Source organism: Columba livia, chromosome 7 (genome assembly GCF_036013475.1).
Source record: "Columba livia isolate bColLiv1 breed racing homer chromosome 7, bColLiv1.pat.W.v2, whole genome shotgun sequence".
Taxonomy (NCBI): domain Eukaryota; kingdom Metazoa; phylum Chordata; class Aves; order Columbiformes; family Columbidae; genus Columba; species Columba livia.
Genome location: NC_088608.1, coordinates 33,971,119 through 33,985,646, shown reverse-complemented (window position 1 = coordinate 33,985,646; position 14,528 = coordinate 33,971,119). Strand labels below are relative to the sequence as shown.

General features: G+C 41.2%; 1 protein-coding gene across 2 annotated transcripts in view; it reads right to left on the bottom strand.

The window, feature by feature from the left end:
• IQCA1 (IQ motif containing with AAA domain 1) overlaps positions 1-14,528 on the bottom strand; it is a 106,783-nt gene that overhangs the window by 17,019 nt on the left and 75,236 nt on the right. Inside the window, exons 12-15 of one of the 2 annotated variants that reach the window (XM_065069172.1) lie at positions 11,782-11,843; positions 8,929-9,011; positions 5,963-6,070; positions 2,407-2,606 (exon numbers count right to left, since the gene is read on the bottom strand). In XM_065069172.1, coding sequence (XP_064925244.1) covers positions 2,407-2,606; positions 5,963-6,070; positions 8,929-9,011; positions 11,782-11,843 — 453 coding nt within the window. The remainder of the gene's footprint in view (positions 1-2,406; positions 2,607-5,962; positions 6,071-8,928; positions 9,012-11,781; positions 11,844-14,528) is intronic. The other variant, XM_065069173.1, reaches the window with a different exon arrangement.

Sequence of the window (14,528 nt, the reverse complement as noted above, 5' to 3'; positions counted from 1 at the left end):
CTGCTGGCTCGTTAATGCCCATCCTGTAACAGGGTAGCCCAATACTGGACGCAGTGTCCATTTGTGGTCTCATAAGTGCCAGACAGAGGGAAATAACTAAAAGCTTTAAGTGGCTGGCTACACTCTTGCTGATAGAGGCCAGTGTGTGGCTGACTCTTTGCATGGACATGCCATTGATTCTTGTTCAACTTGCTGTCCTTTAGAATTCCCCGGTCCTTTCCTGCAAAGCTGCTGTCTAGTCAGTGGGCTACAGCCTGGACCTCTTAGTGCTGTTGCATGGACTTATTCTACCCCATGTGCAGGACCATGACACTGGATGGGAGCATTTGAGTGTTGTAAAGAAGCAGCAACCGATGGCAGAGCAAATGGTTGTGGCAGGGACTTGAGAGTTTGGAGAGACAGGGAAAATAAAACACATTCAGCACTGTCAAGACCAAAGAAAGAGGGGTGGTAATGGCAGAGGTGAAAGTCTGTGTGGATGAGGAATTGCTTCCAGCATGGCTCTGAGAACCTACAGAATCTGAGTCAAAATCACCAGCAGATTGGATAAATCGGTGACTTGGCTATGGGGACAAAAGATGGCAGGGACAGAGGTGAAACAGCTGAAGGAATTGGGAAAGGAAATCAAACACAGTTGATTTGAATGATGCTAAGACAAGGCCAGTGATCTGTCAATACAAGTTTGCAGAGAAATGAGTATGCAGATAAAGCATCCCTTGGAAAGAGACTCTGTGTGCTGTTTGCTCTGTTATTAGGGGAGCAGAGTTTGAAGCAGTACTGCTGTTGCAGTTGGAACAAGTCACCTTTTGATAAGCAAGTGCCTGAACAGCCCTTATTCCACATGACTGACTGAGAGCAACTGCCATACTGGTAACTCATGGAGGTTCACCAAAGTGTCATTGCTTCTTTTGTAAGAGCTACGGTAGAGAAGTAAGCTTGGACTGCTCCCTGTAATTCTGGGGAGGTGTTAGATAATGTTTCCACTTGTTTTTAAGTAATGTGGAAAAATGTAAAGTGTTTTATATACCTATATGTAGAGTTATGTACATATATACATAGTATGTGTATATATACTCATCTAGTGTGTAGGCACACGTTTTGTGTATTTTCCAGTTATTGTATATATTATATATGTGTGTATACAAAAAATATTGATATATTCAGCTGGAACGTTCTATAGGAGCACAAAAGCTGCCCTTCTTTCTCCTATGTTTAAAGGCCTTGTGCTCTAGCAGGCACTGGATGATGGAAAGGCTGGCATGTGCTGTGCCTGCAGCCAGACATGTGCTCTGCTATTGATGAGGGCAGAGAAACTAAGTGGAGAAGGGTGAAATGTGCTGAGTGGAGGGAGTATGAGCTCAGTCTAATGGTGGGAGCTTGTCTCAGGGAGTGCTAGACCCAGTGTTGGTGTTACAGCATCAAAGGTGTGTGATCACAGCACTGTGGCTTTTCCTCAGGCTCTGCTCTGACCAGCGAGAAATGTGGTCTTTGGGGACTGCTTTGCTTTTAACTGCAAAACCTGTCTTTTTGTGGGATGGAGGCACCTGTCATGGAACCTGCTGTAATACTGGATTTAATAAAATACAGCTGATAAATACCAGGGAAGGCCAATTTGAATTCAGTCTTCAGTAGGTCTCTGGCACTGGAAAAATACTGTATTTGGCTTTTTCTAGTGTATGTGCCGTGTTTTTTCTTTCTGAGAGTATTTTGTCTGGAAATGTTTACCAGCTTCCTTCCTCAGCAGAAATGCTGAGGACTTAAAATGTGGAAGAAATCCTGCCAGGATAGTGTCTTTTTTTTTTCTAAAGAGGATTTGGGCTATGTTCTTCACAGTTCATATGCCTTCTTTCATTTCCAGACTTCTCATACATTTCTGCTAATGTAATCCTGAACTAGGATTCCCTCTTTTGAAAAACTTGCTGATAGGTAAACAGAGAGCTGCATAGGGGAGAGCTGTTTTACAGCAATGGTCCCAGAGAGGAAATTTTTTACCACCCCCCGTGTAGTATTTGATTAAACGCTGCATGGCAAGCATTCCTGACTAATGCACATATAAACAGAGAACAGAATTTTTTCTCTGTGATGCTTTTCATATTCAAGGTAACACAAAGCTTGCACAAATGTTAATGTAAAAAATATGGCTACTACGAGTGATTTCTCAAGGGGCATTATATCCTTTACAGTGGTGCACACACTGGCTGTCAGCAAGTGGTTTTGGAAACTCAAAAGCAAGGAGGGAATTCCAAATTGGGTTGGCAGTTCTTTGGACTTTGGGCAGCTTTTCCCTCATATGACTGGTATCTACGTTCCTTGGTACAGAGGACATACAACTCAATTCCCTATTTGTTCCACAAAAGATGTGATGAACTGAACCAGCCTTGTAGGGAAATACACAAAACACGGTACCTTGAGAACCATGTGAAGCATCATTAGTAGGCCACTCTTGCCTGGATATTTCCCAGTGATGTTGGAAGCGGATAAGTTGAAGAGGTTGGCTCCTGTTTCTGTGCAGATGGCATGGACCAACATTTTCTTTCCAACACCACCGGGTCCAGCAAGTAACAAGGCTTTCACCAAAGGAGCCTTTTCATGGACTGTTTGAGAACCTGTAAAAAGTCATACGGCACTATTATTGCTTTCATTTAAGTCTGTCATAAAGGTAATGGAATTATTCTTTTTTTTTTTCTTCATTGTAAATAATTTGCAGTTTGAATTCATGGCTTCCTTAACATGGTACAAGTGTTCTTGAGTTCAATTCTGTATAACCAGAGTTGTGACTGTAGCACATTTAAATCCTCATTTGTAGCAAAACCCAGTCATCCTTATTTGTACCTTCTGATGGGCAAACTTTGGCTCTAAACCTATGTTAGCTAAAAAAAAGGTAGTTAATTGGTAAATTTGTGAGGATGGACACAGAATAAGAGCACTGAAATGGAGCTTCTGCTGGTGCCTAGGTGGACAGACAAGCCTGGTGTTTGGCCCAGGGACAATTGCCTTTCCTTCGCTGCCAGGCAGAGGCAGAGTTAAGGATGTACCCTTGGCTTTAAGCTTTGCATTTGTTATCAGAGCAGGTCCTCGCTTTCTGCAACAGGACAAGGGTTCATGTTGCATGTAGAGCTAACAGAATTCCTTCTGCTGTCTGAAATGACACTTTCCAGCTTCCTCAGAAAACAAACTAACAGGACTATCTGTTGGAGCTGTGTTTGTCAGTGATTTTGAAACCAGATGTTACCATGTGTTGTGTTTTATCTCCTTTTAACTTCTGCCTACATTTCCCTTTTTGGGTAATTTTTCCTCTTAAATGTTACTGCTGCTCGATGAGCACTGGAGACTCTGACTGTGGTCACTTAGGCTTGTTCTGCTCCAAAATCCTTTGCTACTATCCTTCTATCCATGCTTGCCAAGTGTGGTGTTAGCACATATAGAGGAGCTCATGTTATTCCTCAGTCTGGAACATAGCAGCTGCATGTTGCAGAGCAGGTGTGATCTATCTGTCAGGAGGAGGGGGATCTTTTTCTGTTCCCTTCATTTTATTCAGGTGAGCAAATGCGAGGGTTGCTATGTTTCACTTGCTCTGCCAGCAGCACTGACTACTCATTATTTCTAAATCTGTCCCTATGGCTGCTCCAGGTAAATTCATTCTGGGCTCTAAGAAATATGCTCCATCGCCTGGGAAAGCCCAGCAGAAACATCTGCACAGTGAAAAAAGAACCACAGAGGGGGTTTTAGTTGGTTGATGGTGATAGAATTTGTCTTCCCTGCAGCTCTATTGCTGTATGAGTACAGGTGAACCTCCAGAGATGGAAGTAGCAGGAAATGTCAAATGCTTTATCTACACACACTGGTAGTCCAGTAACAACACTGCCTTGATACCTTAAAATGTCCTGTGTCAGTTGTGGTGGCTGTTACAAAGCCAGATTGGAAAAACCTGTGTTAGCATCCACTGCTTCTGAAGTTCTTTGAGACAGGTGTCTGTCAGACTATGGGACTCATGGGGAGACCAGCCCCAAAAGTGATGGGCTGTGGAGGGAGCCCATGGCTTAGCCTGGAAAAGTTCTGGGGGTTAAGAGGGGCAGCTAGGTAAGAGTGGTATTTAAAAGCAAATCCAATAAGGCTGCCTGTGTCCTAATGGTTTAATGTCCCAAATAAATGACAAGGAACTGAGTGTTAAGATGAAAGCCATTATTTTGGCACTGTGCAGGATGTAGTGAAGTTGTCAGCCACCCAGGTTTTATTAATGTTTGGTCGTTCCATACCAATCTATTACTATTACACATAGATTTATTATGAGGGGAGCAGCAGACTCCTCTGTGGTTAAAAATGAAGTATATCTTCTACTATTATTCCTCCTTTCAGCTGCTTACAATTTTCTCAATGGCATTTAAACTGGACCTTTCCTCACCATCAGGTGACTATTTTGAGAAAAACTTTCACTTCTATGCATACACAATTACATAATGATTAATTAGTTTTGAGACCAATTAGGTAAAATGTCACCCATAACATATCACCCAAAAGGTGAAACCATCCCTGTGCCTTTTTTTTGGCTTATGCAAGATGTTTGTTGTTTGTTTTTTTTTTTTTAAAACTCTGAGGCATTTTTCAAACTGCTATTGCAAATATGTTCTGTTTGTTTAACTAGTCCAGATTCTCTTCTCCCTAGATTTTTAGGTAACTGTATAAATGGCAGAAATTTTATGGATTCTCTTTCTTCTTGCCTTGGGGGTGTCTTGGGGCTTGAATTCACCAGACTAGATGGTGTTAAAACATAACCTTGGAGTTGTATGTGAACACCACACTGTGGTCAGTGCAGAGTAACAGAGGTAACTGTTGAGCTCTCTCTCAGCCAATTGAGGTCAAACTTGCAGCCAACACTTGAGTTTACCCAAAACCAGCTGAGGGCAATTTAGATGGGAAGAGCCCCATCTAGGCTGAAGGCAGGGGTGCTGCTAGCACCCTATTTGTTAACCTGACTCTTCAGATGGAGCTGTAGGGTAGAAGGAGCAGTTTTCCTGAAATCCAAATGAAGCAGGCTTGTGCACTACTGCACCAAGCTTTCTACAATACATGTCCCACTTTTGGGACAGGAGGAGCTGGGAAGTGCCTCAGGAGAGCCCAAGGCATGTATGCACAGAATAGCCTGAGCACTGATCATTCTGGAGGATATGCAAAGAGGACAGAAAAGCAGCTCTGTGTCATCTCTGCTCCATTTGCCAGCATGTAATGTAGGGAGACATCAGCTCTTTTGCCCTATAAAGGGGATCAGCAGGCAATGATACAGCCTAGGGGAGGATATGCCTAGTTAAAATCTCCCTGAAATACAATCGGAAATGGAAAAGGATGCAAGAGTAGAGGCCCTTGAGGCAGGCACTTCTTGCAATCACTAGAGTTTGGCTCAGTGCCATTCCCAAGTAAAATATGGGATAGATTTTATGTTAAAAGCAAACAACCTGACCCAGCAAAGCCTTGTTAGATATTGGCTAGGTCTGGCATTAAAACTGCAAGGGCATTTTAAGTGTTCTCTCTGATGTACAAAATGTATTCAGACTAATTCCTTAAATGATTGTATTGTGTAGTACTGAGTAACATTAGCCAGCTTGTAAAAGGTAAATTGCAACCTTAGCCCTTCCCTTAACTTGATTAATTTTGATCACTGGAGCTTGTTTTAGCTATTATCTTTCCCAAGAGATTTCCTTTTATGTGCTGCCATTCACTAACTGTTAACATGCAAACAGAGACGGCATGGAAATGCAATACCTGACAATTGCATGTGCAAGCTCCTTTATGCACTATTAAAATGATACGGTCTTCACTCAGAAGGCTTAATTGAAAAACAATTATACTGCAAAATGTTTTAGATTACGATTAATCAAGTCCTGTCAAAGCCAGTAAAAATGCATGTTACTGACAGGAAGCAAAGCCATTGTGTTCTGCCCTCTAGTAATTTCTGCTGTGCTCTTACCTAATGGCAATATTCCATACAGCGCTATTAGCTGTCTGACATGTGCAAGCGAGGGCATTGGCTCTACACCTGCCTGAAGAAGTGCGGTCCCCACGTAGTTGTACTCACCTGTAGGGAGGAAGTGTGGGCTTAATTAATGTGACACTCCATTGTTATAAAATGCATAATTCAAGTAATGAAAAACTACCACAGAATACCAATATAATGTGCTGTCAGCAAACCTGGTAGTGTCAAGGGACAGGGACTCACACAGGGCAATATTGTTGTGGAATGTGGCCCTGAGAAATTTGAAAGGTGAACTGCAAAGGCAAACAAAGTTAAACGCACTCTGCACTTTCCCTTCCAGACTGTGTAAGGTGTTCAGTGGTAACTAGGTGTTCCAGTGACCTTTCAAAGAAACTTTGTGGAGAAGAATCATTAGTAGCACCTTAAATCACACTGCTGGCAAAGGATTTCTAGATTTGGGATTTTGCAGGACTGCAATCCCAGTGAACCACACTCTATCAAAAGGATTTCAAAAAAGGAGAAAAGAGATTTTAACAAGCATTTCTTCTGGCTGTGTCACACCTCAGGTTCTTGCTATGTTAGACATTTAAGCATGTCACCTAATTTGGTGGGGCTCTTTGATTTGCAGTTCACCATTTTTCTTCAAAAAAACCCTCCACAAAACATCCTAAGAAAACTACAAATCCCCATCATGAACTCAAATGGTCTAATTAGATAATCTTGCCTCAGCTCTTGTTGCAGAGCCATAATCACACTGCTTGCCCTGTCAAAGTCCGTATGCAAGGCACATTTGAGAACCAAGATTCAGAAGGATGGGCCACAAGCAGGAAAACTAGTTGTGACAATGTAGTCAATGATTATTTTTTAGCATAAAATACATGTCAGAGTGAATATTATTGAAAAACAATCGTATATTATTTTATGGGAGATATAAAAGGAAGGCACAAGAGCTCTCGGGAGCAGAGGTAAATGAGCAATGGTTGAAAGAGACAGTGGAGTTGTGATTTGGGGGCAAAAAGGCAGACAAGCCATGGTGCAACTGCCCCCCTCCCTTCTGAAGAATAAAACTCATTTCAGGTTTTATCTTTTATTTAAGGAGAAATCAGAAGAACTGGATAGGAATTAATCTTCACAGATTTAATTAGAAGGCATCAAAGGGTTTAATTGCAACTGAACATAAATCACAGTGGATATTCTCTGACTAATTTAGATAAGGTCACCAAGAAAATTAGTTCAGTGATGTCAGTTTGTCATAGAGGGGGGACATTTTGGTGCCTTTGCTCACTGTGTAGCACAATTTTGCTCTTTGTCCTTTCCCCAGGACCTGGGAGTGAGTGACCTTCCTTAGATTTCAGCCCTGTAGAAGCTGAGTAGATGAGGGCTTATTTTTCTGCACACTTTGCTTGTGAACCTTAAAGAGGGAGGGTTTGGGGTGTTTGGGGGGAAAAAAGAAGTTAGGTCCAAATCCTAGGCCAATTTTAAATTCCCCTTGTGTCTTGTTCTGGCACCTCAAGAAGAATGACTGAGTTTTGAGCGAGAAAATGCTGGATTTGCCAGTCTGAGCCACCTCCTTGCTGCCTGGTCTTCAAGGGCCAGCAGCCATGCTGGGACATGTGGGGGACCTGGCATGGCTGTGGGCAGCCAGGTGAATGTCACCAGACTCTGCACTTTTGTGCCCAACATCATCTTCTGCTGGGAAGTGAATGTTCCCAGCATAATTTGGAGCAGCCCTTGTGTTGCTCTATGCTGTAGAGGAGCCAAGGCTTCAAACCTCAGGGTCAAGGTGAGATGGCCCAAAGCAATCTCAGCCTGCTTCCATGTTTGATGTTACCAGCTGTTAATTATTATCTACAGGCTAAGACATGCTTTCAAAACATCTGTGGTAGGGAATGTTTGTTGGACAAAAGTGACCTTGATGGTACTGGTTGGGTGAATGAAGGAATAATGAAAATATTTCATTACTTTACTTTGTGATCTTTAATAAGCATAAAATGGGTGGAGTACTTGTTAATTCATTCTTCAACTGAGTAGGTAAAGACTCTGAAGGCAGTAATTGCTGCTTCTATGGGTTTATATAAATGTGGCATTTAGAGATGATTGTATGACAACACAGATTTTTTTGGTGCAGATACATACTATCCTAACAGTCAGAGGCATTATGACTTCTGGATGTCCGCAAATTCAAATAATGGTGGCCTTTAAAACAACTGTTTGTTTGGTTGCTTTTTTTTTTAATTCTTCCTGCTAAGGTTGCTGTGATTTTACTGTACATCACCAAATGCTTTTGGAGATGGGGTCAGATACCAGTGCAGCCTGCAAGTGTGTTGTTTGTTCTTATTTTTCTCTGCACAGCAAGGGCAGGCATGTCTTGCTGTAGCTGCAGGTAACAGAAATTGCGCAAGAGGACTATGAAATGCAGAACTGGGCAGAAACACATCTTACTCAAATCGAGGGCCAGATGTGCCTCAAAGCACTGCTTAGAGTTCAGGGCCAGTCAGAGAGCGGGAGGTAAAAGGGTGAGTCTTCTTTCCTGAATGGACAAATGCTGAAGTTATGATTTTTGCTGTCCTCTGGGAAATATTCTGAATGGATTATGATCCCTAGTCTGATAGGTTTGCATTGTCTTGCCAATGCCTGGCCAGTGCTCCTTAAAGGATGCTTCACCTCAGAGTAGCTTGTGGCATCCGAAAACAGCCGAGGCTTCCAGGTGCTGGTGCTTGGAGCTAAGCACCAGCTCTACAAACAGGCCCTGGTTTCAGCAGCAGAAGTGAAAGGAATTAAGCACCCTGCAGAGACAGACTTGATTTGCATACATGGCTTTAGATGTTTAAGTTGGAAACTCCTGAAAGCACAATTACTCTTGAAGTCATTCTTGACTGGAAATAGGGGTCACTGAACATTGAATAGTTGGTGGTTTGGTTAGACTGAAAACCATATTATCTGTAAAATATGTACTTTACCAACATAATCGGAGAGATTCACAGTCTTGGCTTTTATTAATAATCCTTCTTCCACTAGCTCTCTGTACAGAGAATCGATGGTCCTATGGACAAGAGACATCACTCAGAAATTGGAGGGAGCCATAAGTAAAAGTTCAGTCCTTCAATAACTGGACTAGCTTGAGAATTATTTTTGCTTCCTTAGCTTTATAAATGTATTATTTAGATCAGAAGGTGACTAGCTCCATAAATATGAAATCAATAAGTATAGCTTTCTATGTTATGGCAAGGAATCCCTTTTATTACTTCATACACCACATGGCTTCCTCTCACACCAATTCCATATACCCATTTCCAGGTGATGCAAGATCAGTTATGACTTGTGTAATAGACTCATTCATTAATATCAATTACTGGGAAATTATTTTTAAATTATATAATAATAGCAATCCTAACACTACTATGCCTATTCACTTAGCTCTCCAATTAGCAGTAATTCATTAATTCTTCCTGGAATTTAGTCTGTTTGCAATAGACAGCCTCATCTTCTCAGGAACATACGGGGAATGACTCCATCAGAGCAACCAGTGGTCCTTGTACTGCAGGGTTAGGGTGATGCTGGCCAAAGGAGGATTGGGAGAAAAACGTACAGTGGAAACCATAGTGTAACTTCTCCAGTGGAACCATTTCTTCCTATCTCTGTTAGTGGTTGGAAATAGCTCCCAGTAATAGAGGATTTAATATGCTTATATTTGTATCCAGTTTTCTGCTACTGTGGGGTTGTTCTCCTTAGTCTCTCTTTGAGAATTCTGTCTAAATACTAATTTCAATGATACTTTTGACACTAGGTTCTACAGGTTGATACTGCTGCAAGAATTACATAAAATGAATAAGCCTGTTGGAAATTTTTCTTATATTGTTAGTGTAAACAATATTGATTTGAACCTTTTTAGATCTTTTGCTGTTTATGCACTTTTAACATCCTTTCCCTTCAATATCTGAGCTTTTTTTGTCTTTGTCACCTATCTTAATTGGGACATTCTGGTATTGCTACAATAAAAATATTTAATAGTAAGTCTCAGCTGGGTAATAAAATCATATCTGTAATTTGAAGTCTGCAGCCCTTTTTCATTTCAGCTGAGGAGTTTTATGTTTATGCAGTGTTAGTGGCACAACTAATATAGGAGTAGTAATAAGGAAATACCAAACTTAACACACCTTCAACAACGTTGATTTTTGCCACTCTGACTCTTGCTTTTATTCTCAGTGATTTTATGTTGGAGTATGCATCATAAAACAAGCAGAAGGTAGAACAGGACTAATCTGACAGTTCTGTTGGGAGCATGACTTCTACTTTTCCTGTCTTATTATTTTTACTGTACAAGCTTAATGATGCATGCCCTGAGTCTCCTCCAAGTAAGTGTGATGTGATCAGTCTCTGACTAAAGCCCCCTGTGCCCCCTCCACCATGTCAGAAATGAGATGAACCTGAGCTTTTCTTGGTTATTTCTGAAACGCTTCACCCTTCCTTGCTCAGCAGGGAAGAGCAAAACATTAGAGCCAAAAATGCCATATAAACTCTGATTAAAAGCCAGCTACTAAAAAGCTTGTGTTCTTAAATGGTTGTACATTGTATTAAGTTTGTTTATAAGAAGCAGGTATGTGCAAGAGTAATTTTAAAAGCATAGAATATATGCATACTTGTTAGCTTGGCACTTTTCTTGTAAGAGAGGTCATGCTCTGTTATAATCCATGACACATGTATTTTAAATATTTGCTTGGAGAGTTTTTCTTATTTTAAAGCAGGTAGAGAGATCATTGATTGTGTAGGGCTAGCACCCAAATGATCTAGTCCAGGTCTTTCTGTGCATGTCTTGTACAAACAGATTTGTGGGGTGAATCCTGTGTGCTTCCCCCTGCAGTGACTGAGTGTGTTTGTCTTCATGCTGTTCTCCAGTCCTGCTCTCCTGGGTCCTGCCCTGCACCGGTCCCAGTGGCGATATTTCTACATATAGGTGTCTGTGTTATGTTTACAGCTGAAAAATGGCCAGATTATGAGTGAACGCATCATGAGCTCACTGAAAATGTAACGTCAAAGGAAGAAATCTTCTCAAATCCTACAAACAAAATAAGGGTGCTTAAAAGAGCAAGGGTACACAAGAAATCGCCAGGTCTGCTAGAACTCTTGTTGATAAACAAGGCTGATTTATGACATGTACATTATACCGCAGACATGAAGGGTGATTTATGGAGTAGAGGGGCTGGTCTGCAGCCTCCCTTATCAGGTTTCAGTTGGGATGGATAATCTGACAGTCAACAAAACTGCCAGGTGCTTCTGCATCTGCAGAGAGGATGGGAAAGAGGTAAATGGGGTCAATATCCTGCCTAAATGTTACATGTGCCGAGCTTTATATACTAGAATTAACCTGAGTGAACTTAATGGAGACTGGCCTCAGTGGTGTGTGTTGCAGAATGGTGATCTTAATTTGTATGTTGTCGAAGATGGGGGAAAAACAAGGTCTGTATTGTGTAGCTTTAAAGTAGTTTCGTTGCTCTGCTATTTCTGGTGTTGCAAAGCCATCATCTGGGGAGGAGCAGTGGCAGGTTTGTGGTGTTCAGTGGGAATGCAAAAAATGGTTTAGCTGAAGTGTATGTGCTTCAAGTTTGTAGATTTTTTTTTTTTTTTTTTTTTAAATTATCTAGGCTTTTAATGGATATTTATAGCTGTTAGGAGGTTTTATTGTAGAGCGCCTGATGCTGGTAAGCATAGCAATGTTGAGATTCTCCTTGTGTGATTAGAAGCTAAAAGGGTTGGTGGCAAAGAGGATGCAGCCTCTGTTGCCTGAATCTTGGGTAAACAGATGGTCTCTTTACCTGTCAGGAGTTAGATCTTGCTCCAGCTCGGGTATCTTTTTCCTCCCAGTTGTTGCTTTTTTCTGAGGACCACAAAAACAGAAAGGAATTACTGACTTTAGTACAGACATATATATATATATATATGTATGTGTGTGTATGTATGTGTGTGTATGTATGTGTGTGTATGTATGTATGTATATAATATGAATGTATAGAAGCAAAGTGAGGGCCAGAGCAGCAAATGTTTCAGTGTTTGAATGTGGCTCTTGTTACTGAAGGAACTCAAAAAAGAAAAAGCATATCCCTGAATGTGCTGAGGGAAGAAGTCATGTCCCTATTTATTATATAAAAGCATAGTAGATGTTCCCATTCCTAAGTGCCTCACCAAGGCATAGGAGAGGTGAAGCAGCCCTGAGCTGAGAAGCTGTGTCTAGCCCATGAATCACATGCAGATCCTGTGGCATGTGCTCTTGAACTTGACTTTACATGAAGTAACCTTGTGGGTGTTGCTCCCTTTTAGAATATAGCTGCTCGGGGAGAATGTATACCTCAACTGCAGCTGTCACCTCACTGAGGAGTGCCCCCGAGCACCATACTCAGTAGCAATCAGTCCTGCTCCTTCTGGTGTGGCTGTGTACAAAAGAAACCCAGGGCTATTCGCTCCAAGGCAAAATTCTTTTATCCCTCCTTTTTGGGAAATGAGTCTGGTTGAAGGAACACGGCTCTTACCTGAGAGGGAAGCAGGAAGGAAAAAGGGCATGGGGTACAAGCAATTGCTCCAGAGACTGTTCACGTTGTTTTTACATTGGGGCAAAATATATAAGCAGCTTCCCTAAGGTCACACCAGGGTGCTTATAGCTGGACCAGGACCTGAAACCAACCCTCCTGAGTCTCTGGCTAGCCTCCTAACCATCAGACATCCTTTCTGCATTCTCTTTCTTCATGCCTCAGGGAAGAAGCTTGAAGAGGTCAGAAAAACATGACCTGCTCTTCTCTTGATATTTTCACCACTTTCGCTATGGGAAGATTTTATATCTTATGAGACCAGTTTCTTTACCTACTGCAAAACGCCTATGGAAATCATAAATAAGAAAGATGTGAATCAGTATATCTCAAGCCCCTTCCATTAGTTATAGCTCACAAGCCATAAATACGCTTAGGGATAGTTAGCAGTGGAGAGGACATCATTAATCCATGTTAGTGCCCACCACTGGTGTCAATACGTAAGTTCTGCAAAGCACTTCAGAATTACTTCAGTGGAACTATTTACACAGCAGCGTTTGTGTACCCTGGGACTTCAATGGCTTACATTTAGGCATGTGCTTAAATGTTTAGTTGATCAAGACAGGTTATTCTTTCCAAAAGTTTATGTTCCCTTCCTTGGGAATAAAGTCATTTACTTTATTTTTTTAATAGTGAATACTTCTGCAGAGCTCTAGAGGCTGTGCTGCTGAGATAAAAAAAATCTTATCCAATTAGTTGGAAAATGCTGGTTTTTTTCCTAAAATTGGATCAGCAGTATTCAGAAATACATGAATTTTAAGTTCTCAGGGACAGCTGCAATGTAAATAACCTATAGTTGAATCACTGTTTACAAAGCAAAAAAGATAATCTAGTTGAAAATGCAAGCTAAACCCAGAGCTACATGGATAAGCTAACGAGGAGACAGTGGTGTGTTTAAGTTTTGGGATAGAATAATGCAAACTACTCTGTTTCTGCAGAACTACACCTTAGGTTTCTTTACATAAATAAGCTTGTAAGCAAATGCTCATAAGAATGTGCCAGTGGGGCTTTGTTTTAAAGAAAAGGAATGGGAAGAACAAAGAATATGCCATGCTGTTTTAACAACTGAGGAAATATTGAGACTGTCAGTGGTTTATTTCTGGTGTTCCTCCAGCTTCGTCTCTTTAACCTTTCTTCTAATAAGCTAGAAATTGCATATCATGGGGCCTGACTGGGAAGAAAAGCTCATTTCCACCTATGTAAAGACACTAAGCATATGCTGAATTTATTGGCCAACTGGTATTGTCCTCAAGGCAGCTTCACCAATAAAATAACTCAAGAGCAAAACAAAAATGAACTATGCAGGGGGGAAAATGTGTTTTCCTAATTAACATCAGCATTTATGGGAAATTTGGCAAACACTGAGATATGCGATAAGGGGAAATATGAAACGTAGACAATGGCTTCTCTCCAAAATGTCTTACTGGGAACTGCTTTTATTTAGAAAATGATAATGTTTAATGAATGTGAACATGCTCATAATTTATAATGGATATCTCCTTGTTTCTATCTCTGAAATGTCAGTCTAGCTTCTGTGTAGCCATCCATTTACTTGGTTATTTTCTGCTTTGATAAGTCACATATAGTGAACTGCATTAGTTATTAGTTGGCAGATGACAGAAGACTGTCTTCCATGCTCGGTGTGCTGTCTTGTCTTATTGTGTGGTCTCATAAAATGTTTTGAGTAGCTCAGAGGTTGCTACAAGCGAACACAGACCTGATTTCAGACCAGATTCCAGATCAGAGATTCTCTGGCACCGGAAGGGAGAGGGCAGCCAAAATGTCTCATTGAGGGAACTGTTCCATTTTGGAACTGCAGGATCTGTGTCACCCTCTGGCTGTGATCATATGAGTCCTGCTGCCACTGGCTGTCTGCAGCTACTGCCACCAAGTATGTGGAAAAGTAATGAGAGGAAAATACTCCTGTAGTCTAAGGGAAAGAACAGTGTATAAGCAGCGGTCTACATACTGTTTGAGTGGAT